The sequence below is a fragment of the Podarcis vaucheri genome (assembly GCF_965113315.1).
Source record: "Podarcis vaucheri genome assembly, chromosome: 7".
Taxonomy (NCBI): Eukaryota; Metazoa; Chordata; class Lepidosauria; order Squamata; family Lacertidae; genus Podarcis; species Podarcis vaucheri.
The window spans coordinates 52,164,600-52,188,606 of NC_138765.1; the positions used below are offsets into that span (position 1 = coordinate 52,164,600).

At 49.7% G+C, this 24,007-nt stretch overlaps 2 protein-coding genes across 7 annotated transcripts in view; one reads left to right on the forward strand and one right to left on the reverse strand.

Moving 5' to 3' along the window:
• Nucleotides 1–9,023, forward strand: part of FANCA (FA complementation group A) — a 40,789-nt gene extending 31,766 nt beyond the window's left edge. For 2 of the 3 annotated variants that reach the window (XM_082229182.1, XM_082229183.1), the window contains exons 33-43: nucleotides 722–827; nucleotides 1,387–1,446; nucleotides 3,680–3,784; nucleotides 4,508–4,620; nucleotides 4,893–5,034; nucleotides 5,183–5,245; nucleotides 5,727–5,832; nucleotides 6,041–6,116; nucleotides 6,482–6,623; nucleotides 7,623–7,715; nucleotides 8,748–9,023. In XM_082229182.1, coding sequence (XP_082085308.1) covers nucleotides 722–827; nucleotides 1,387–1,446; nucleotides 3,680–3,784; nucleotides 4,508–4,620; nucleotides 4,893–5,034; nucleotides 5,183–5,245; nucleotides 5,727–5,832; nucleotides 6,041–6,116; nucleotides 6,482–6,623; nucleotides 7,623–7,715; nucleotides 8,748–8,849 — 1,108 coding nt within the window. In that variant the 3' untranslated portion in view covers nucleotides 8,850–9,023. Of the gene's footprint in view, nucleotides 1–721; nucleotides 828–1,386; nucleotides 1,447–3,679; nucleotides 3,785–4,507; nucleotides 4,621–4,892; nucleotides 5,035–5,182; nucleotides 5,246–5,726; nucleotides 5,833–6,040; nucleotides 6,117–6,481; nucleotides 6,624–7,622; nucleotides 7,716–8,747 lie in introns of those variants that run through there. The other variant, XM_082229184.1, reaches the window with a different exon arrangement.
• Nucleotides 8,946–22,605, reverse strand: ZNF276 (zinc finger protein 276). Of its 4 annotated transcripts, none has more exons than XM_082229195.1 (11): nucleotides 22,126–22,605; nucleotides 18,494–18,803; nucleotides 18,076–18,131; nucleotides 16,277–16,786; nucleotides 15,070–15,148; nucleotides 13,818–13,895; nucleotides 13,071–13,184; nucleotides 12,900–12,975; nucleotides 12,285–12,402; nucleotides 11,217–11,316; nucleotides 8,946–9,746 (listed from the first exon to the last, which is right to left on the reverse strand). In XM_082229195.1, exons 1-11 carry the CDS (start codon nucleotides 22,502–22,504, stop codon nucleotides 9,449–9,451), a joined length of 2,118 nt encoding a protein of 705 aa, XP_082085321.1. In that variant the 5' UTR covers nucleotides 22,505–22,605; the 3' UTR covers nucleotides 8,946–9,448. The 4 variants fall into 4 exon arrangements, with proteins under 4 accessions (XP_082085321.1, XP_082085322.1, XP_082085324.1 ...); XM_082229196.1 differs by having other exon boundaries at nucleotides 16,277–16,783; nucleotides 22,126–22,604; XM_082229198.1 differs by lacking the exon at nucleotides 22,126–22,605 and adding an exon at nucleotides 21,308–21,568.
• Nucleotides 22,606–24,007: the final 1,402 nt, after the last annotated feature.

The following is a 24,007-nucleotide window of genomic DNA, read 5'->3' on the forward strand; positions in this document are numbered from 1 at the left end:
TAAATGGGTTTGTATCTAATTTTACTATGTTTTGAGACCCTCTAGGCTCCCTTTGGGAAGGAACGTTGGCCAAACATTCAAAATAATAAAGATACGGAGTGAGGCCATTGCTCCATCTGTCTCAGCATTGTTGAAAGTGACTGGCAGTGGCTCTCCGGGGGTTTTGGAGTGGGGGTGGTGGTGTTTTCAGGCCTCCCTGGTGATGTCAGTGGGGAATGAACCTCGGGCATTTTGCATGCAGAGCTGGTGTTCTGTCACAGAGCTACAGCCTTCTCTGCTCTCGTGAGGGGCAGAGGGAGGGCTAGGAATAGGCTGATCTTGGCCCCAGTTTTGCTAACGCTTCTGTTCATTGCTTTCATTGGCAATCTGAAATTGAGAGCCAGTGTGGTGTAGTGGTTAAGAGCGGTAGTCACGTAATCTGGGAAACCGGGTTCGCGTCTCCGCTCCTCCACATGCAGCTGCTGGGTGACCTTGGGCCAGTCACACTTCTGTGAAGTCTCTCAGCCCCACTCACCTCACAGAGTGTTTGTTGTGGGGGAGGAAGGGAAAGGAGAATGTTAGCCGCTTTGAGACTCCTGAAGGGGAGTGAAAGGCGGGATATCAAATCCAAACTCTTCTTCTTCTTCTTCTTCTTCTTCTTCTGTCCACAGCAAATCAGACACTATTCTTAAAGCCAGAATGGATATGGTTTTTACCCTGAAACAAACTGCTTCTTGTTCAGGATTCTTTTAGGTCTCCCTCCATCGGTTCTCATAGCAACACAGAAGAGAGGAAATAAAATTGCTCTGGATTGCGAAGACTTCTTCTGTTTTGCAAACACAGAACTGGTGTGTATCCTGTCCCAAAGAACTGCAGTGCTCTTGATAACTGTTCCTGGCTGTGTGTTTTGCTCTCTGGGTGTGCTGTTGCTGAATCTTCCTTCTGGGGCTTAAAGCAGCCTCAGTGAGAGAGCAGTCTGCTTCAGCCATCCTCAGCCTGCTACTCGCCAGATGTTTTTTTGACTACACAGCACAGTTTCATGATGATAGGAGCTGCGCCCAAAACTTCGGATTGAACCACATTAGAGAAGGCTGGTCTACCGCTTTTTAAAGAATGCGGCCCTTATGCTCGCTTGTTGTTTTGGGGAAGATCGCTTCCCTTGGAAAGGGACCTGATCCCCTCTCTCTGTGATATCACTCTGATCTCCTGCCTGCTAACTTGAGAGGAGGAGCAAACCCCAAACAACCTGTGCCGCCAGCAGCCAGAATAAAACCATCACAGTCTTGGGTGGGGGGCACCATTGAGTCAGGGCACACCTACATTTATGTGCTGATTTTGGAGTTATTATCCAGATTTCTTGGGAATGCTTTCCTCACTCTCTGAAATTCCTTACTCACATTTTTACAGAGGAATATCTGCTCCAGAGGTTGTGTGCTCTCCTACGACATCACATCTCATTTCTTCAGGGTAATGTAACTGCAAACTCACCTCTTGTCTTCTGAATTTCCCCCGACAATTTGGGGTTGCAGGGAAGGAATTTAGTCCCCTGGCCATCTTATGTAGTCTCTCTGTGTGTGAGTGCTGTGTGATCCATTTAGAATGGGTAACGAGACAGTTTCCTATGAGGGCTGAATGTCGGCTTGGAGTACATTTTTAAAAATCCTCCCAAGTGTTGTTTCTCCACTGCTCCCACTCATGCCAGTGGAACACCTGAGGGACATGGCCTTTGTGCTGCCTACCACAGCCTGATTCCCCCCCCCCAGTGGTTTTTCACAGCAGCCCTCTGTATCAGGCTGATGAGAGCTGTAGTCCAAAGCAGGGGACCAGGTTGGCTTAGGCTGCCTTAGTGACGTGCCTTTGCTACCTTAAAGGTAAAGGGACCTCTGACCATTAGGTCCAGTCGTGACTGACTCTGGGGTTGCGGGGCTCATCTCGCTTTATTGGCCGAGGGAGCCGGCGTACAGCTTCCAGGTCATGTGGCCAGCATGACAAAGCTGCTTCTGACGAACCAGAGCAGCGCATGGAAACGCCGTTTACCTTCCTGCTGGAGCGGTACCTATTTATCTACTTGCACTTTGACGTGCTTTCGAACTGCTAGGTTGGCAGGAGCAGGGACCGAGCAATGGGAGCTCGCCCCGTCGCAGGGATTCGAACCGCCAACCTTCTGATCGGCAAGTCCTAGGCTCTGTGGTTTAACCCACAGCGCCACCCGCGCCCCTTTGCTACCTTAGTGCAGTGTTTCCCAACCACTGTTCCGCGGCACACTAGTGTGTCGCGAGATGTTGCCTGGTGTGTCGCGGGAAAAATTAAAAAATTTGAAAGATATTTTTTTTAAAGTCAAATTTTCGATTGGGGCGCCGTCACTAGATGACCCCTGGGGTTCCCTCCCTCCCGCTCTGCGCCTCCCTCCTCCTCCTCCTCCGGGGAGGCCCTTCCTGGCTCTCGGCCAAGGCTTGGCGGCTGCCACTCACTCACTCGCTCGCCCACCCGTCCCTCCATCCCTGCACCCAGCCGCTCCCCCTCCGTCCCCGGCGCGGGGGCTGCCGGGATCCGTAGTCCCCTCGCCCTTGGGCTCCGCGCCCGCGCGGGGTGCGCGGACTACGTTTCCCAGCATGGCCTGGCGGGGCGGGCGTTTTGTTTGAAGCGCTCTTCTCCCGGCCATGGAATGAGCGCAGCAGCGGCGGCCGGGCGGGCAGGGGCTCTTCCGCGCAGACCCCGCGCAGGCTGCCTGCGCCCCCGCGGAGATTGGGCGGCAGGATGGAGCCCGGGGATCTCCGCGGAGGCGGAGCGGCGGAGGCTGCCCCCCAGGTAGGGCTGCGTCGGGGGGGTGTTTATTTTTGCAATGCTGCATCCGCGCCGGAGGGGACGCATCGGACCGCGGGGAGACCCCTTGGTGGGTGTGCAAGGCAATGCATGCGTGCAGACGTTGCATGGAGTGCAGTGCAATGCAATGGCAACGCGGCGCCCTGCATGCATGCATGCAACTTCCACCGGCGCTCCGGACTTGGCAGGTGAGGGGGGTCCCCAGTGGGCGGCAGAGAGAGCCGGGAGGGCGAAGGGGAGCCGGGGGGAGCAGTGCTGCTCCCCGAGCCGAGCCCGGGGGGAAACTTCGGCGTCGTTGCGCCGGGTGTTGGAAGCGGAGGCTGGCGGGGGCCCCTCACCTGCAAAACCTGGTCGCCTCTCATATATTTCGTGCATTGCATTCATCGCCCGCTTTCTCCTCCAAGGAGCTCCCGGGGGCGCGCGTGATTCTCCCCGTGTTATCCTCGCAACAACAGCCCTGCGAGGTGGGTCAGGCGAGTGGCCCAAGGGAGCACCCAGGGATTGTCCTGGCCAGGTGGGGTGATTTGAACCCTGCTCTCTGCCCGGTCTTCGTCCTCATTTAGCCCCCACATGTGCATGACTGTGCATGACTGAGGTTTCCACAATCGTCTTGGCTATGGTGTGAGTCTGTGCTGTTAATTAATGGGGTTCTGCCTTCGGAGAAGATGAGCCAGCCCTCAAGGAGGTGATTATGTAATTTGCTAGCAATTCATGTCCCTCCCGGCGTGACACTGCGCGCTGACATCACAGGGCTGTAATGGTGGTGTGCCTCGAGATTTTTTTCATGAAACAAGTGTGCCTTTGCCCAAAAAAGGTTGGGAAACACTGCCTTAGTGCTCTGAAATCTGCCTTAGTGACTGTCCTTGCTGTCCTTCAGGGCTTGCTGAGCGCCAGTTTGGAGTGTCACAAACCTGCGCAGGAGGTGACTGCCGTTCTCACCTTGTGTCAAACCACGTGCCCTATAATCCTGTGTTCTGCAGCGGTAAGAGGCCCGTGCTGTTGATTTACCTTTCTATATGTCTCCTTGCAGTTCCAAAAGCTCTTAGCTCAGCTGGTAGAGCACAAGACTCTTAATCTCAGGGTCATGTGTTCGAGTCTCACGTTGGGCAAAAGATTCCTGCATTGCAGGGGGACCAGATAACCCTCATGGGTCCCTTCCAACTCTACATACAATTCTATGATTCTATGATAATATGATGCAAGTTCTCTTAAGCAGGAGCTTGATCAGGGTGGTTTTGGGGATCATAGAGGTACACTTTTTGGGGGAAGGTGGGGCGTTTCTAACACCATAATAGCCCATCCTGAGCAAATATTATGCCGAACTACTCAAAATAAATTCTTGGTTTAAAATAGCCATATTAAAACAGGTAAACAGGTGTGTTTGGTTTTTTAAAGCATCAGTCCTAATTCTGCCTGCAGATATTTAGGTCACACAAGAGCTTTCTGTATTAATAACAATAAAGTTTTTTCTGTTATGCCTCATGAATATTCCACTTGATGATTCTAATGACTTCAGATGCATCCTTAGAAAAGTAGCTAGTTGGGGCCCAGAGTATGGGGCGGGGGGACGACGACACTTGATTCTGCAACACTGCTCAAATAAAGTCGGTGAGGAAACCCTATGTAAGAGTGGCATGTAAACACATGGCATTGATGCAGTTTTAAGAAGTGGCTGATTTGTGCTCTCTGTCTCGACTCCATGAAGTGCTGGTGGCAGAGGCTGGAGCCCGTGCTTTTCTCGGAGTGGAACAGACTCTTCAGCGCTCCAGTCGCACCGGGATTGCAGAGCCTCAAGGAGTTGCAGACCTCTGTCAGCAGGTAATTCCAAGGAAGCAGCTCACACCTGAGAAGCTGTTGAGCTTCTGTGTTCCCTTCCTGTCTCCCACTCCAGCCATGAGAAGAGATGGGGAGGGGTTGCATTCCTATTACCTTTTTAGCTCTCACCTTGAAAAACTTGGTTTTGGGCTTCCAGGTGTCTCTGCATCATCTCTTCTCAGCCATGTCACACACCTGATTAAGGAGGGCTGTCATCTTATGAAAAGGAGCCCCCTGGCCTTTTAACTGACAACTGTTTTGTCTTTACCACTTAGGTTCCTCTCACTGGAAGCAGCTTCCCTGGTCTCTGACATTCCATGGATCTCTGCTGCCTTTCTACATTTCACTGTGCAACGGCAAATGGTGCATGAAAAGATGGCTGAAGGGCTGAAAAGGCTGGGGTCTGAAGCAGAGCAAGTAAGAGATTACATTTTGCATTTTGCTTTACCATGATGGCATAGAGGGTGACACTGGCTTCTGCAGACTAGACCAGTGGGTCGACGTCAGGCTTGAGAAACTCACTTTGTGCGATACATGCATTTATTTTTTTTCTTTTACCTGACAGCTCTTGGTGAACCTCTTCTTCTTTTCAGTCGTGGATTTCATCTCAGCGAGAGTAACCCCACAGGTAAGTAGATTTCTCAAACTGCCTGGTAGACCCAGGGCCTTCATTTGTCACTGTTCAACTGTCACATAAACTTGCAAAGGTGGAGTGGGTAGCTCAGTTGGTTAGAGCATGGTGCTGACAATGCCAAGGTTGCAGGTTCGATACCCGCAAGGGACAGCTGCGTATGCCTGTATTGCAGGGGGTGGGACTAGATGATCCTCAGGGTCCCTTCCAACTCTGATTCTACAAGTCATAAAATTCCTGTACTTTTAAGTATGTGATGATTGTTACAACCTTTGCCTGTCTGCTGCTTATCCTGAAAGGAAGCCTGAGAAGTAGGAAGCTCCTATAAACCTGTTCTGTATAGATGGGTAAACTCATGGAGAAAGGTAGTGGGGTTTGCTCAAAGTGACCCAATGGCTGTTCCCAGTGGCTCTGGTAATGCCTCCAGGGTGTACCAAAGAGGGGAGGTACGTGTGTGCTTTTCCCCTGTAACTTGCAGGAGGGCATGGATGCTCACAAAGCCTTGGATTGGAGCTCAAAGCTGCTTCAGGGTTTGGAAGAACGAGGTGCATCCTGGCTGGCCATCTTCAGTTCAGCAGTGAAAGGTACGAACGCTCCTTCATAAGCTGCAGCCATCTGAGGGTTGTAGCCAGCTAAGTACTGCTCAGGCTAGACCATTAACAGACAGAACTTCCGTTACTTTCAATGGATCTAGTGGAAATGAGTTGGATACAACCCCCAAGAAAACAACTGTGAGAAATGTTTGATTGAAAGCTGGAGCCCAGCTAAGATCTGTCTCTTTTGGCATTGCAGACCACAACCCTTACCAAATCCTGCATGGTACTGTATCACATCAACACTTGAGGCTGTTGCCAGTTGCTTTCTATAGGTAAATTTCACAAATGTATTCTGCGTGTAATGTATATACTTGCTGAGAAAATCAAGGGTACCAGAAACTTGACAGGGCCACTTTATGCACTTGCTTAACTGATACATCCAGCCACCCAGTAACCCCAAGTTAAGAAAGAAGCACCAGAGTTTTCATTGTGTTGAAGTGACTTGATACATGTAGATAAATCATCATTACCACAAAACCCTTCTAAACTTGTTTTGAATTTTCAAGTCAAAAGACACGGCCGAGTGACTCGGCTGCAAGTCTGCCTGCAGACGTACATCTATGCAAAGCGAGGAGGGAGCCTGACCTGGTCACACTTGTTGCTTGCTTGGTCTGCTAACTTGTTCTTTCTTCTGTAGCCTCGTCGTCACCTTTGAACCAGGACACCTGGTTAAGGAGCAAACATTCCTGTATGTTGCCATTGACATGTACACACAGTTGCTGCAGCTCTTCATGGATGGAACAACAGCAGTGGGACCAAGCCTGCATTCCACTGAGCCTGTGAGCATCTCATCCCCTTCCCTTCCATTTGTTTAGATCAGCCCCTCTGCTTCCTTCCAAAGTACAGAACCATCCTGTTCCCTTTTTGGCTAGCCACAGCCTTTATTTGCATATTGTGTTGACTCTATGAGTCATTATTTGGGCAGCACCCACCTCGTACCTGGGAGCACCTGGAACAGATTAGGGCTCAGTGATGAAAGGGGGATGTATGTGAGAGAGAGACTGCAGTTCGGATAAACAGCCATGTCAGTCAGCTTTGCATTTCTGTCTTTGCTGGCTTCTTGCAGTATATATAGTTTTACCTCCAAGCAAAGTCACTCAAGGAAAACCAGTGTGGTGTAGCGGTTAGTGCGTCGGACTGGAACCTGGAAAAACCAGGATTCAAATCCCCAATCTGCCATGAAGCACACTGGGTGACCTCGGGCCAGTCACTGCCTCTAAGCCCAACCTACTTCACAGGCTTATGGTGGGGATTAAATGAGTTGGGGAACCACCGATACCACCTTGCACCCCTTGGAGAAAAAAGGTGGGATATAAATGCAATAAATAAAAGTCTGAGTAAGATCAGTCTACAGAAGTATTATTCACTGTTTCCATTCTGAAAATGTGTTCAAAGTAGAAGCAGATTTAGCTTAGATACCAGGAAGATGTTTCTAACAGCTGATGCATTTCAGTACCAGCGAAAACTGCCCATGGGCGAGAATCCATTTGAGAAAAGCTACACCAACCAGAGGTTAGAACAGGGATGGGGAACATCTCTCAGCTGTTTTGAGCTCAACCCTGTTGTTGGGAAAGCAGAATACAAATATTTAATCTAGATCTCTGTAGTCCTCAAGATGTGGTTGAATTCCAGCTCCCCTCATCCCATGCCATGCTAGCTGGGGCTGACTTCCCTGCCCTTGGATGAGATGAGTCGCCAGCTGCATCCCTTCTGGTTCCTGCAACTCTTAAGCTGTGGCTTAGTTGCAACATTATTTGAACGGTGCCTGTCTTCCCCAGGAGGAGTCACTGGCGCTGATAAGAAGAGCACGGCAGTTCCTGCTACGTGCAGTCCCCCAGTGTCCTCAAGGGAGCTTTTCCAGCCTCCAGCAGGTGGGTGAAAGGTCTTTCTGCTACCTCAAAACTTGGGAAATCCAGGGCTGCTGGCAACACTGTGGATTGTCCTGTTGATCCATCCAGCAATCAGTTCAACAAAGACAATGGCGACTGGCTCAGTCTTTCAGCCCTCTACTTCACACTTCCTTTGCAAAGCTCTTCCTATTTTATTTTATTTGGATATGGCTTTGTACAGAGGTCATATCCAGCATTTATTCTAGGAGAAGGGGACAGAAACTCAACTTTGCCAGTTTAGGGGAAGGAAAAGCTGAAATGTGCCCAATATTGGTCTGGCTGCACCCGAAGTCTGGCCCTTGCTCTGTATCTCCTAAAGGCCTACTTAAAGTGGAGGTGTTTTCCAGCCTGTCTGTGGGTTCCATTCACTGGAAATGCTGTGATTGAACCCAGGCCTTAATGCTTTGTATGTCTGGCTCTATACCTGAAGCACAAGCCCCTGAGTAGGATCCTCCAAGGCTCTCGAGCAGTTATTTCCCATTCTCCAGTCCTGTGGTTGCTTCCAACCTCGTGTAACTGGCAAAAGAAGGGCAAGGAAGACTGTGCCTTTTAAAACTTAACAGTTGTAGTGGGTAGGAACCCTAGCTCAGTGGTAGAGCACATGCTTTGCATCCTTGGCAACTCCCAAGAATAGAGCTGAGAAAGGCCCTTTTCTGCCCAAGAACTGCCAGCCAGTCTGACCTGGTATCCGGCAGCTTCCTCTGCTCCTAGCCTTGCCGCCCGTGCGCTCCAAGCAGGAAGCAGCTGTGCCTTGACTCTTTGCACACCTTTGGCTCCTGCTGTCCACAGGTGTGGTGGATTACCAAGTACTGTGACCTGTGCACTCCTAGAAATGACATGGCCAGGCCAGAGATCTGTCTTTTCAGAGTGCTGCTGGCTGACTGCAGCGAGGCTGAACCGGTGGCAGCCTTTCTTTACAAACTTGATGTCATCGTGCTGTCTGTGGACAGTCTGCCCAAGGATTTAGCTTCAGAGAGGTAGCAACACTTGACACCAGACTCTTTTCCTTCTTAGTTGATGAGTCTCTGTGAAGACTTGGACCCAGAGATGAAGGCTGCCCTTGTGAACTCCAGTGATGATGGGGATCTGCTTGATGAAGAACTTCTCCTTTTCTGACAGCGGAAGTCCAGGCAGGCAGGCATGGGGTGATTCCCTGCCCACCCAGACAAAATGCACGGATAGGAAAAAGTGGACAGACCTGCAAAGGCTTAATCTGTTCAAAGTACGGTGTAAATAATTTATTACAAGCATGACCATGACTTTGTAACAATAAAAACCATGTTACAAATATTCTGGTTCGTCTTTCTTTTTCAGATTGGCTTTGGAATTTAATTTAAAACAAGTTGTCTCGGGCTTAAACTGGGCTTTCCGTCAGCTTGAGAGCCTCTAAAAATGAGCCTGTGCCTATGGCCGACACACCTTTATAACAGGTGCGATACCTTTTCTGAGCTCAACCAATCGCCACATCAGAGGGAAGGCAGGACAGCCTGCTTCCTTTGGCGAGATGGATATGGCTCTGTAAGACACTGCTACGGTCTTGGACACAAACACACATACGGAGAATAGTCACAGCAATGGAAAGCTTTTCACCAGCAAGCAGAAGCGAGTCCCCACCCCTTTCTGTTTTTTGGAGGATCCGTTAAAACGTACGTTTAAAACTCCCACTCAGTGTTGCTTTATGCAAAGCTGGATCAGGGCTCCCATCCAGGGCTCTTTCAGGTGGGCTCCTGCTGCACACTCGGTTCCAATTTCACAGGATGGTTCTCCGCAGTCTCTGAAGCCTCCGACAGAGCCTCTGGCAGAGCCTCTTGCTCCAGCTCAGCAGCCTTGGCTTTGTCCTGAGTCTGGGTGAGGGGATGCACCATGGACATGTGGACGTTGAGGTTGTGGGCCTTTTCAAAGCGCTTCCCACATTGGTCGCAGGCAAACTCCAGCTCAGTCTCTGCTTTGTGTTTGGTCATGTGGTACTTGAGGGATGCTCGCTGCCTGCACTGGAAGCCACAGATTTCACACCTGCAGGGAGAAAGCAGAAAGCGGACCTCAGACCAGCCACACGGTCTCATCCCCATGAAGGAGGGGGAGCAGCAGCACAGCTCAGCCTTGGAAGAAATATATCAGCTGCTCTCAGACAGGTGAGAGGATGCTTCCAATAACCATATGTATTTTATCTACCAAGAACCCTGAATACCGAGCTGTACTTGAGACTATTGCTGGGGCGGGAAACATGCTTCCAGATTTTAGTTTGGATGTCCCGATCAAAAATCCAGGATGCTGGTGGGCACTGTGTCCTCGCTCTCTGTGGGAATGGAATATCCTATAGGAGAAGTGGAAGCTTAGCTCTCGCTAGTCAGACACTGCAACCTTGTTCCTCTTACAGAGCGGTCAGCCCTCTGTTAGGGACTGGTGCTTTAACAAGACAGACTTGTATGGCATTTTTCTCCATCACTAACCTGCATAGGTGTTTTTGAACATCTCACCAGCAGCAGCACTCCTTCATTCTGAACTGCAGGAGAGGCCACAGTCCACCAAAAGAAATCTGAGTGCTGCTCTCCACTATGGCAAAATGATCAGTCACATGTACAGTCGTACCTTGGTTGATGAACACCTTAGCAGTCAAACTTTTTGGCTCCCAAACACCGCAAACCCAGAAGCGAGTGTTCCAGTTTGTGAACATTCTTTTGGAAGCTGAATGTCCGACAGGGCTTCCAATTGGCTGCAGAAAGCTCCTGCAGCCAATCAGAAGCTGTGCACTGGAAGGCAAATGAACTTCCGGAACGGATTCCATTTGGCTTCCAAGGTACGACTGTAATTCTGCATTGAGACAAGATGGTTTTGCAGGAAATGTTTCCCAAACCAGCCCTAAAATCATCATTTCCCACACTACTGGACGTATGAACCAAAAAACCAATCCGAGGACCCAAAATGTGTGTGTGTGCTTGTGTGCCACATCTTAATTTGGAAGTGTCATTATTGGCACATCTGCAAGGGAGATGACCTTTCTTCAACCTTGTTAGTTAGGGAATAGTAAAGGTAAAGGGACCCCTGACCATTAGGTCCAGTCGTGGACGACTCTGGGGTTGCAGCGCTCATCTCGCTTTATTGGCCAAGGGAGCCGGCGTACAGCTTCCAGGTCATGTGGCCAGCATGACTAAGCCACTTCTGGTGAACCAGAGCAGCGCACGCAAACGCTGTTTACCTTCCCGCCGGAGCGGTACCTATTTATCTACTTGCACTTTGACGTGCTTTCAAACTGCTAGGTTGGCAGGAGCAGGGACCGAGCAACGGGAGCTTACCCTGTCACGGAGATTCGAACTGCCAACCTTCTGATCAGCAAGTCCTAGGCTCAGTGGTTTAACCCACAGTACCACCCGCGTCCAGTTAGGGCATACTAGTTTTCAAATTCATCTTTGAGTAATCTTAAGATGCCCCCTAAAGGCAACACAAGCTTATCTCTAAAAGGCCATAGGCGAAAAGTGTGCTTACTGGAGAGGCTTTGCTCCTGAGTGGCGCATCTGGTGAACGGAGAGGTGTTTGCGTTGCTTGAATGTCTGGCCACATTCGTCACAGATATAGTTCCGCACCTCTGCAATGGGAGAAGGGAACAGGGTTGAAAATCACAATGACTTGGGTAGCTGTAAAAAAAGGGGTTTAGGAGAATTCATGGAGGAAAAGGCTATCAACAGCGAGTGCAGTACTAACCCCCCAGCCCCAGCATCAAAGGCAGTCTACCTCAATACTAGCAGCTGGAGAAGTCTGATGCAGGCTTCCCCTAGGTATCTGGCTGGCCATTGTGGGAGCTGCGAGGTGGGGATGCCCCTCTGGCCTGACACCAGCAACCCAGCCTCTTCTTATGTTACTGGGACTGTCTCCATCATTGACACTCTTGGAAGACTTTGCTTAGGGGTTTATGATTGCATTTTGTGTGAACCTCTTAAAGAGACTTTATTACATTAAGCAGTAAATAAGTAATGAAAATGAAATGAATGAGAAGAATGGCGGCGGCGGAGGGGAATAAGATGGCAATGTTTCCCCCCAAAAGGAACTAGAGCACTTTTCCAGTGCTTTCTCTGTGATGATACAGAGGTCTGCACAGTTTGTGGGCAGGTTAACCGCAGATCCATGAATATCAACATTATTTTTATTTTTTAGTTTCTTAAGTTGCTTCATACAGAACAGCCTGCAAACGACCTAACTTAACAAAATAAAAAACAGATAAAATTAATTAACAGTCAAATTAAAAACAACAAATCTGCATTTCAAAATTCCTAAACATTTATTCCAGCAATACAGGAAGAAGGACAATTTTTGTCCTATCCAGCTAAAAGATGAGCACCAGAGTAGAGGCTAACTTAACCACCAGAAGCCTGGGGTAAATAAAAACGTCTTACAATGATGGTGCCAGGCATGTCTCCCTGGGGAGAGCATTCCAGATGGGGGGCCACCACTGAAAAAGCCTGTTCTCCTGTGCCGTGTGTGATGCCTGATTCTGCCCAGGGCATTTCTTTCTCTTCCATGCAAATCCTCCGTCATTCTCTCATAAGCACAACATACCTGTATGAATGAGCTTCACATGGCGCTGAAGGTACCGGTCAATCATGAACACCTTGTTGCAACCTGGATGCGGGCAGGGCCTTTCTCTGACCTCCTCATGATGCTCTTTGATGTGCTTCTAAATGAAAGAAGAGAGAGCAAGATCTTCACACAGAGCCACCCTTTCAGTCCATGCAGGTTTGCAGGCAGTGACAATCTGATCACCTATGGCAGGCTTGGCTAACTGGGGGCCCTCCAGAGGTTTTGAAGTACAAGTCCATGTGCTGGCTGAGGCTGATGGGGATTGTAGTCCAAAACGTCCTAAGGGCAACTGGTTGGCCAAAGCTACTCCATGGCAGCGATCACGTGAACAGAATGAGAAAGGAGGACGCTGCATCCATTTCCTCAAACTGGCAGCAAAATCTGGATTAAACACTTTTAAAGTCATAAGCTTTTCTCCTTGTTTTTCTCTTGTAAGCTAGGGTTACTCCCTCCCGTTAAGCAGGGCTGTCAATCATTACAATCTGGCTTTTGATTGGTTCGCTTCCACCCAAAGGAACTGGGGGAAGGTGGTGGCAGGGAGAGAGAGACACTTGTTCCAGAAAGTCCCGCCGTAGCTAGTAATTATCCACATACCTTCATGCCATCTGCACCTCTGTACACAGCTGTACAGCCCTGATAAGGACACTTGTAAATAGTGGGCAGCTCTTCCCTTAAAAAAAGCAGAGGAAAGAGTAACTGGTGAGTAGGTTGGTCCATTCTTGCGGGTGGGAATCTCACACCTTGGAAGCTTTGGGTATATGATACCTTTCACATTTTATTTTCTTTTTCCAGCCAGGTTTGGGTCCTGGCTTCTTCCTTATTTTGGGCTCTTCAAGCTTCTTTGCTTCTCTGCTTTCAACTTTCCTGTTGTTGGATACCCTAACAGAGGAGGAACAGGGAACTGTTGCTACATGTCAACTGAGGTTATAAAATGGGTGAACGACCTCCCTACCCCTGTTGAGGGCTGCATCTCCCTATTTCTGCCCCCCTCCCCAATGCCTACATGAAATTAGGCCAGTGCAAGGCTCTCAGGCTGGCCACCCATTAATAAACGCAAACATTTGAAAGCCTTACATAGAGACTAAATTGCTGAAATAAAGGGAAGTATACACATCACTCGTTTCAACAGCACAAGGATTTGCACAATGGAATATTCCCACCCTATCCTTCCCCTGCGCTCTCCACAAATCTGTTCGGAGGGTTGAGGGAGCCCCTAAAACAGATTGAAGGGGCTTTTAGGGGTCAGGAGAATATTCCATTGTACAAACCCTTGCACTGACAGAGCGTTTGCATAGCTCTACTTAAAATACAATCCTAAACAAATGAACGCATTTGTGAGGAGGCTGAAAAGAAACCTGCTCACTCCTAAGAAAAGAGAGAATGTGCGAAGAATGGATGTGGGACTTTGCCCACTGAGAGTGGAAGAGGTTGCAAAAGGTAAAATGCCTTCAAGAGAAAGAAGCTACCACTCCTGTCTTTTGCCGCAGCAAAAGGACAAGAAAAAGCCCTCACCTCTTTTCTGGGTAAGGCTCAAAGTAGTCGTCTGAAGACTGCGCTCTCTTGTCGTTCTCGTCGTCACTCAAGGAGTACCTGAGAAAGTAAACAGGCCCTTTCACTAAAGCAGAAGGCAGGTGAAGCCTCATTGGGCCTTTATGTTGACAGCGGGGGTGGGGGGGAAGCTCAAGAAAACTGCTGCAAGTCCGGCTGCCCCAAAGTGACCTTTCCTTCTTCAAGAAAACAACACACTCCAGACAGTGGCCCAGAACCACTCAATGTAAAGGCCGCTATGCTACAAAAAGGCGAGCAGAGAAACTGCCCTGCCATGTGGGTTCCTGGGCATCAAATAATTGGAAGCCCAGCCTTTGGAGTCTTTTGAAAAACAAGTGTCCAGCTCCAACCAATTCCATGCTTAAAAGCTGAAGCTGGTGCCTGCAAAAGGTTTCAGACCAAAGTAATGTAGGGAGCTGCCTTACACCAAGTCAGACCAATGATCCATCCAGGTTGGTATTATACACTGACTGGCAGTAGCAGCTCTGCAGAGTTTTAGGCAGGGGGCATTCCCAGCCCTACCAGGAGGTGCTGAGCATTGAACCTGGGACCTTCTGAATGCAAGGCAGAGGCTCTACCACTGAGCTATAGCCTTCCCCCACAAGATCACTTGCTAAGACTCCCCCCAGTTCTCTGTCTAGGCACCTTACCTGCCCACTTTTTTGCCAGCTACATTTTTGTAAATCATTTAGAGGTGCTTTTTTTAAAAAAACAAAAAACCCCAAAACCATCAAGTGGTATATACATTCTATTAAATAAGTAAAATCATAAGACTGCCCCAAGTGACATCCTTTGGAATCACTGCCATAGGCAGTATGGATTTGTATCTGTTCACGTTCTGGCCCATCAGTGAGAATAATATATCCAGTATCATAACAAAAACCTTCAATACTTGGACATTATTTATAACCTTTGTGAAGAACAAAGGTTATAAACAGAGATAGTAACTGCAACAATTAATTTGAACTAAACTTAAGGTAGTATTAAGGAGTTGTTGTTACAGTTAATAATTTTGTATTTTTACTATTGGACTGCATTGCTTCTAATAAAGGCCACAAAAACCACTCTTTGTGCTGTCCTGACCCCTTCCTCCACCCCCTAAAAAAGCCGTCTCCAGTGACTGGACCCTCCAGTGAGGAATGAGATCCACTCCCGCCCCACAATCATTGTTCATGTTTGCAAAGGTGACATTTGAATCCCGCTCTTCTTCTCTCACCCCTCAAAAAGGTCACTGAACTCGTCTTTTACCCGCTCATCCGAGGCTGCAGAGGGAACCGGCTTCTCACTCAGTGGCCCTAGAAGACGGAGAATAATGCATGTTGCAAAGGGCGCAAAGGAAGGCACAACAGTCGTCAAGGCACAACAGTCCTGCGGCACCCGACCCAACAGAACATAAGGAGAGCCTGTCTGCCGGGTCAGGCCCACCCAGCCCAGCATCCACTTCTCGCGGTGGTCAGCCAAAGGATGTGGGCCTGAGCTCACCTTGGCAAGAGCCTGCTTCACTATGAGAAGATGTGAGTGTCTGGGCACACTGGCTGGAGGGAAAGCCAAGTTAACGGGGCGGAAATTAAAAAGCAACAAGAATGCAAAGGGCACGCCTGGTCCCAGACAGCTGAGCTACAAATCAGAAATGCTGGCACTCAGCTCTGTGAACGCACTGCTTCCACACAGGCTTCAACAGCTGAACACTCAGAAATAATAATAATAATAATAATAATAATTATTATTATTATTATTATTATTATTTATTTGTACCCCGCCCATCTGGCTGCATTTCCCCAGCCATTCTGGGTGGCTTCCAACAAAGATTAAAAATAATTAAAATGTCACACATTAAAAACTGCCCTGAACAGTCAGTACAGTCAGCCCCCACCCCGTTGCCCGTCACGTGCGTCTGTTGTGGGGCAGGGTCCTTGTTCAGTTCCCACTTGACGGACAGGGCGTTGTCCACCAGCAAGGTGCTGCAGTCTGAATCTGTGCTCATGACATAATCATGACCCTCTTCGCAGCCCCACACGGCCTGGATGATCCCGCAGTACTCTGAGGACAAGACGCCTTGCAGGCTCGGAGCAATCTGGCAGATGTCTTCTAAATGTCAGGTAGTTGCTTATCTCTTTAACATCTGGTGAGAGGGCGTTCCACAGGGCAGGCGCCACTACTGAGAAGGCCCTCTGCCTGGTTCCCTGTAACCTCACTTCTCACAGTGAGGGAACTGCCAGAAGGCCCTGGGCGCTGAACCTCAGTGTCCGGGCAGAATGATGGGGGTGGAGACGCTTCTTCAGGTATACTGGGCCCAGGCCATTTATGTGTATATTGTGTATATGTGTATGTGTATATTGTGCAAAGAAATGTGCAAAGACCTGTGGAGTTGTGACCCGCACCCCCACAACATCCTGGAGATACATCCTTGGCATGCCACTTACCTGGACTGCCATTCAGAGGGCAGTCTGGCTGCGGCAGGCTTTCCTCCTGCAAAGGAGCTTCCGAGGCATCTTGGAAGGAAGGCAAATCCTGGCTCTCCGACACCCAGCTTTCTGTGCTAAGCACAGGCGGAGGAGTCCCACTTTTTGCAGGTTGCTGGCTGGCTGCCGTATGAGTGGCGCCACACTGGGGTTCCGGCGGTGCTGCCGCAGCCACAGTACAGTCAGCCCCCACCCCGTTGCCCGTCACGTGCGTCTGTTGTGGGGCAGGGTCCTTGTTCAGTTCCCACTTGACGGACAGGGCGTTGTCCACCAGCAAGGTGCTGCAGTCTGAATCTGTGCTCATGACATAATCATGACCCTCTTCGCAGCCCCACACGGCCTGGATGATCCCGCAGTACTCTGAGGACAAGACGCCTTGCAGGCTCGGAGCAATCTGGCAGCTTTCGGCGTGGTTGTGGGTCCACATCACTAAGCTGTGGAGGCACTGGGGGCTGGATGTGATCAGGTCTGCTGTTGGCAGGGAGAAAGACAGAGGGTAGCAGAGACCAGGCATGACACTGAAACCCCTGCCCCACACCATAAGCCCCAGAATAACTGGCTGGCATGGACTATGGCACCTGTGCTAGGTGGTAACACACACACACACACACACACAATCAATCAATCAATCAATCAAGGTTGTTGTATTTTATTTATGGAATTTATAGTCCACCCCTCCTCCTGAACACAATGCTTTCTGTTAGGCAGAGTTACCTCTTGAAATTACACCACCTTCAGCTCCTTGGAGGAAAGAAGTGTAATAGATAAACAATAAAGCCATGCTAAATACATGCAGCTTTGCATCTGCTGAAGGCATGGAATGATGAGCTACTGCTTCTTTATACTGAGCTTGGAAGAAGGAAAACCCACTTGAGTATCATCCTGCCTTATACTTGGTTTGCAGAGAGACTGACAGTGGCAAACAGTTGTGTGGGGCTCCTTGTGCAGAAGGGATTATTTACTGTGCCGTGACTTTGTCTCATACACAAATCAGGGGTGTGTACTGCAACGTTGATCAAAGCCTTTCTTCAGATGATGGATCAGAGACCAAGTACAAACTGTCATATTATTTTAAAGTATACAGAAAAGATCCATGTTCCCAACAGATCTTAGAAATATGCTTGCCTACACTTAAAAAGGAAAAACATTATTTACTTTGTTTATTCATATTCCACCCTTCCTCTTGAATGTTGCACACATTGTTTTCGGTTAGTAATTGCAAGATGCAACAGTGTCTATTATTATTTTTTTTTGTCGATTTTGTCTTTGTATCTTGGAAATAAAATTCAAGAAAGAGAAAAAGAGTTTGCCTGAATCTGTGATCTGGCAAAAGAAGCTGGGAAGCCCTAGCTAGAATTGCACATGGCTGGCTCGTTGGCACTCAAAAGTTGAGTTTTCCCTTTCTGTAGCTGATGCTGAGTTATTTTATTTTTGGATCGGTGTTTTGCACTGTTTTTATTTTAGATATCTTTGTGCTTTCATACTGATTGTATCCTGCCTTGGGACTTCTCATGAAGGGCTGCTAACAGATGTTTTAGATAAATAAAAATACGGCCTTCCCAGGCGGACGCTGGAGCTGGCCCTAGAGTGCAGAGTCCACCCTGGTCCCCACTAGTCATAGGGAAATTGCCAGAGACTGAGCCCCACATCAGCTATAAGCATAGGCAAAGTGGAAACTGCCCTTAATCTGCGGAAGCAACAGGGCAGCCACAACTGACACCAAGGAGAAAATTCAGAGGAGCCAAAACAATCCTACTTACCTAGAGAGGGAGCATCTCCTTTTGCAGCAGGAAGAGGAGGTTGGGCAAGGTTGTCCCTGTACACAAAACAGACGGCAGAGCAAATCAGATGCCTTCTAGGGAGGACAGACCCAGGCAGCACGTGCTCTGGTCTCATAGTGGCAGTTTCACAAACAAAAAACGTGCACAGGCCATTTCCAGCTGCTGGAAACTGGACTTTTGGCCTTGCAAATAAGGCCACATACATTACGAACCCATAAAGTATTTCCCTAGCCCTCTGTACGAAGTGCAAGTCATTAGTGGGACATCAGCAGCCTAACAAAGTATTATGTATGCAGCTCATAAATGTTTCCCTGCTTGGGGGCCAAGTCTTGGTGGCTACTGAGACAAGCCACAAGCAGCCCAGCCTCCCGCGAGTGGAGAAATCCGATCAACCTACTTTCCGTGTGGCTTGAGGTGGCCAGTGGGAGACAGGTTCACCTTCTGGATGAAGGCCTTGAGGATGCTGCGGCACTTGTAAAACTGGGCGTGGCACTTCTTGCAGACAAACTGGGGGAGGGCCGGGTCTTGCCGGACAGCCACCCCCACCAGCCGCTGGAAGTCCGTGAAGAAGACCTGGTCCATGCGCCGCTGCTTCTCGGAGCTCTCCCCCACCACAGGGACCTTTCCAAAGGCGTTCCGCAGGCTCCGAGAGGAAAACTTCCCGTGGCAAAGCCGGCAGTAAGCGGTGCTCACACCCCGGCCGAATCCTGCAAGGATTTCAGGAAAGAAAGGAGGTCACTCGGAGACTAGCATTGCCTTTAGAAGCATAATGAAGGTACAAGGCAGGCAGAGGGCGTTCTCGGTAGTGGCGTCCTCCCTGAGGAATGTCCTCCCTCCACATGGCAAGGAGATAAAGAATTACCAAACTTTTAGAAGACATCTGAAGGCAGCCCTGTTTAGGGAAGTTTTTAATGTTTGATGTTTTTAGATATGCTGTAAGTCGCCCAGAGTGGCTGAGGAAACCCAGCCAGATGGGCAGGGGAATCAATATTATTATTTTTACTACTACCATTGGTCTACCTGCCTCTGTATCATCTACAGTAACTGGCAGCAGACCTCTGGGGTATTGGGCAGGCAGCTTTCCCAGGCTTGACTGGAGATGCATTGGGGATTGAACCAGGTGCCTTCTGCATGCAAATCAGGTGTCCTGCCACTGAACTACAGCCCTTAAAAGACTCCTGGGCAGAGCAGGATGGCAGGAGGCAGGACAGAGGAGAAACAAGCCCAACCGTTGTGTGAACTAACTCCCAGAGCATATAAGTGGGTGGCAACCAGAGAAACACTATTAAATGGTCCTTGCCAAACACCCAGGAACATCCTTTTGGGGCATGGGGGGTTGAATTTAATGTATTTGTCTTCCAATTCCATCAATAAAACTTTCCATAATCACAACACGTAAAAGCGTGGCATTCTGCATCAAATGCATAACTCAGCATCCTAAAAATTAGGAGTTTCTTCAAACACACCCAAGGTCCTAGTCCTCATGGATGAAAACATAAACTGTGTTAGTGAACACAGGAGCAACCTGAGCTGGAGTAAAGCATCAAGCTGAGTGTTCACCCCTGCTGTTGCAACCAAGAAAGGCAGCCCTGGTCATATTGTCACTGCCCCCCACTCCAGCCCTACCTTCTGGGATCCCTTCGCCTTTTTTGTCTTCGGCTCAGAGAGCAGTCCTTGCTTTGAACCATCCAGCTCCTGCTTTGCCAAGAACTGTGAGAGAAACAGGAACCAATTTCTTTTGTTTTCCTGTTTGCTTTCAAGCAAGTTCTGCTGTCTGTGCAGGGACCTGGTTTGCAAACTGCCCACAGCCCCTCTGCAGCACTTCCTGACTTGGAGGAGCCGCAGAGATGATGTCAGCAGTCTTTACTGTGGCACTGGCCAATCAGGCGACTCATTGTCTCAGAGGCATAGCAAGTCTCCTCTTGATCATGGGTGGTGGCCCCAGCTTAGCACCCAGGACCCTTTCTCATCCAGGACTCCTCCCTCCCCCGCTACCAATTCTATGAGAGAGCAGAGCTGAATATTTTAAAGTAGAGAAGGCAGACAAATGAAACTAAGGTGCCGCAAATCAGGCCTAGAAAACATAAAGCATCAGCTTTCTGTTTTGGCGCTATTCTGCATATTTTCCAGGGTACCAAGCTACCTGTGATTTCTTTTTATCCCTGCAAAAAGCCCTCCAAGCAGCACAAAGGTTTTCTCCTCAAACCCTCAGCCTAGACTTCCCCAGAACCGTCTCTGCTAAGCTACATAAAAAAATCCATTCACCAATCAGCTTTCCCATGTAATAGTAAACACACTATACTTTCAAAGCACATTCAAAACATCTTTCCAGGCATTGTAGTTTAAGGGTTGCTGGGAATTGTAACTCTGGGAGGGTAGACAACAGTGCCCAGAATTCCTTCCCTCAATAACAATAAGGAAAGTAGGGGAGCCTGCAGTTCTCCAGATGTTGCTTAGACTACCACTCCCATCATCCCTGACTACTGGCCATGCTGGCAGCTTGAGACTGCTGGGAACTGGAGTCAAAAGACAGCTAGGCTGTGCCCGGTTAATGAAGGCAATGGAAAATTTAAACAGGTACATTTACCTGATCTGAGGCCAAGAACAAGGGTTACAGATTAACACGACACAAAACCGTCCAACGTTTCAACAAGTACATTAAGTACACAGGTGTTTTTGCTATGGTTATGGAGGTGCAATTGCAACCCATGACCCACATGTTGGCATATGAACTGTCAGTGAGTGTGGGACTATCTCCATGCCAAATCAGTTCAGCAAATGTGGAACATGATGGTGCCCAGGTTATTACATCTGTAGAAACTATTACCCCACATCACACCTGGTATAAGAATGTAACAGGACAGATCTATGATTTATAGCTCCCCATAAGGCCTCAGGTTGCACTCCTCTGCAAGGGGGTGGGGAAGACCAGAGCATGTGGCTACTAGGTAGGGAAAAGCTGGTTGATTCCTTGCTTCCCTGGTGTTGGGGAGCAACACCATCGTTGTCTATCTAGCAGCATCAACTATGTATCGTCTTCCACAGAATTATCAGCAAAAGATAAATATAAAAAATGCAAGTTCCTGTTCTAAGACTGCAAAATTGTGAGTGAACCCCGTACAACTAAATCATGATACAGGGAGGAACAATATATGAAAATGGATGAGCAACCATTTGCTGCTAAGGAATCTGGGAGCTGAAGTCCATCAACCTCTGGAGGAAGGCCAGAGGTTCGTGTCAAGTCCTCTTCCTGGTTCATCCAACTGGCACCTCTCCATGCCTCTGATGGGCACTGATGGCTTCAAAGTGGGAGGCCAGAGCCTCTGTTACCCCTGCTAGGTACTTGTCAGCTCAATGGCCAGGGCATACCCACTTCACGGACAGCCTAAGCAATGAGATTTAAGGAGGCCCAGCTCAACCAGCTGCCCCAGCGCCCTCTACATCTCGGCAGTTGCACGATGCTTGCGACTACAGCTACCCGGGATGGTGAAAAGTTTTGGGTGGCGGAGCAGCTAACCTAGGCTGTGCATGGAAGCTCTACAAGAAACCCACGTGACTGGACTCCAAAGCTGCCCACTGGAGAGCTCCGGGTGGCAAAAGGCACGGGCTCCTGCAGTTAGCATTTCAAACGTGACCGATTGGGAGAGGAGAGCGTTGGCTGTTTGCGCGCTCGCGCCTGCCTGCCTGCCTGCTTGGCGCACATCAGCGACGGATGTGCTGACCCAACGAACAGGAAAAGGCATTCTGCACGCGCTCTGTTCACTGCTTTTCACATCTTAAGGCCCAGCCCCGGCACTGGAAACAGGGCCAGCCTAGCCCAGCTCCGCCGCCACCCGCTGGCCAGTCCAGCCCCGGTGCCAAGACGCCTCCCGAGCGCGCGCGCCCCGTCCGATCCCTGCCCGGCGCACTTCCCGCGGGGGAGCGCGGCTTCCTTCCGAGCGCGCACGCGGAGGATCGGGCCGCCCGCCGCCGCCCGCCGGGTCCCCGGAAGAGCGCGCTGCCGGGGTGCCCCTGTCCGCCTGCGCTCACCCGCTGCCGCCGCCTCCGAGGCTGGCGAGGCCCACTGCTCGGGCTCCGGCTCGGGCTGCTGTTCCTGCTCCCGGGAGGTGGCGGTGGGGCGCCCCCGGCGGGCCCGAACACTCTTGGCCTCGGCTGGTGGCGGCGGCGGTTCTGGAGCGCCCCTGGCCGCCGCGCCCGCGGGTAAGAACCGGCCGCGCCGATCCCGCTTCATGGCCGTGCAGAGCCCGGCCCGGCCCCCGCTCGGCAGGCTCTGGCTGCGGCTCCGGCAGCGCCTTGGCTCGGTTCCGGCCCGCAGCGCCCCTGGCGGACGGAGGAGCCTGCCCGGGCAGGAGCTCCGCCCGGCGAGGGGCTCCCGCTCGCCTGCCAGCGGGTGGCGGACCTGCTGCATGAGCCGCCTCTTCTCGCCCGGAACGGGTCTGCCGCGGGCCTAGAGACGGGCTGAAAGCCGCTTAGTCGGAGCCGCGCCGTCTCCGCTGCCCTTGGACGGATGCGTCCGCAGGGTAGGGAGGGCGCCGGTGCGGCTGGAGAAAGACTGCTGGCAGGGGCGGGCACCGGAAGAGTTTTGCCTTTTAAGTCAAAAGGCTGTTTGGCATCAGGGCAAATAACGAGCGCCAACTTGATTAAAATATTGGGGTTGGGGCAGGTAGGACCTATCCCGCACAACTGATCACACGACATGGCACGCGCACACCATTTGAATAGCAGTGCCCATCAACTTTGGGGGACCCCAGTTGGCTCCTGCGATGGGCGCAAAGTTCTGGTGTTATGAAAGAGGGACAAAAAGTTTTCTCTATCCACTTTCTGAGCTTTCCTGAGGAGAGCATTCCAGAGAGAAAGATGGTGTTCAGCACCTACTGTAGTTCACTTACGACAGTGAGCACATGAGGTGAGGAGGCTCTGAAGACGGGCAGAGTCCTGTGTAGAGAGTAGATCTTGGATCTACAGAAAGTAGATGCCTTTGTGGTGCTGGAAAGGAAACAAACAAACAAACAAACAAACAAACAAACAGACTGACAGACACTCCTCAAGACAAGCAACCCATCCTTTACCACTAGACCCCCGCTGTTACTTGAAGAAAAGCCTCTTTGCATAGGTAATGTTGTTTATTATCACCACTGTATAATAAATATTTAATTTACTACATAAATAGTGTACCTTCTAAACTGGGCAATTTTGCCCCCAAATCCGGGGGGGGGGGATTAAAGCATTGGTGGCATAATAAAGGTGCCTCGGAGTGTGTTCTATGCATGCTTAGGGGGTAATAAGGAACCTGAGAAGTGCAAAGGATAATTTTCGAACATATTGCGAAAATTGTGTGTTTTGTAGGTGCATAAGCACATTTGCTATGGGCTTGCATGTGTGTTACAGTACTTGTAAGACTAAGGCTGCACACACCAAACATTACGCATGACTTCTCACAAAGAATCCTGGGAACTGTAGTTTACTCCTTGCAAAGCTTCAATTCCCAGCACCCTTAACAAACTAGTTTCCAGGATTCCTTGGGGGAAACTATATTTTTAAAATGTATCTTGTGTATGCAGCCAAAAAGTACGCTACTACCCCCAAAATACCCTTTGCTCCTTTTGTGCTCTCCTCCCAAATATTCTCATGTAGCACCCCCACTGCAAGGGGACCAGCCTGCGATATTCTTGCTCAAATGACCATAATGCTAATGTGGTGAGCCAATGCAAAATTAGGCTTGCCATACGTCAGGAAAATTCCTGACATGTCCTAGTGTTCGGGTGTAAAAATGGTATTATGGGGGAATTTTGCCGAATCGGCAAAATGTCAGGGAAAACCTAGATGTATGGCAACGCGATGGAAAAAAACAGCGGAAACAGTTTCAAAAGCTCAGCAATGTTGGGGTTCAACTTTGCGGGTGTCAGGAATT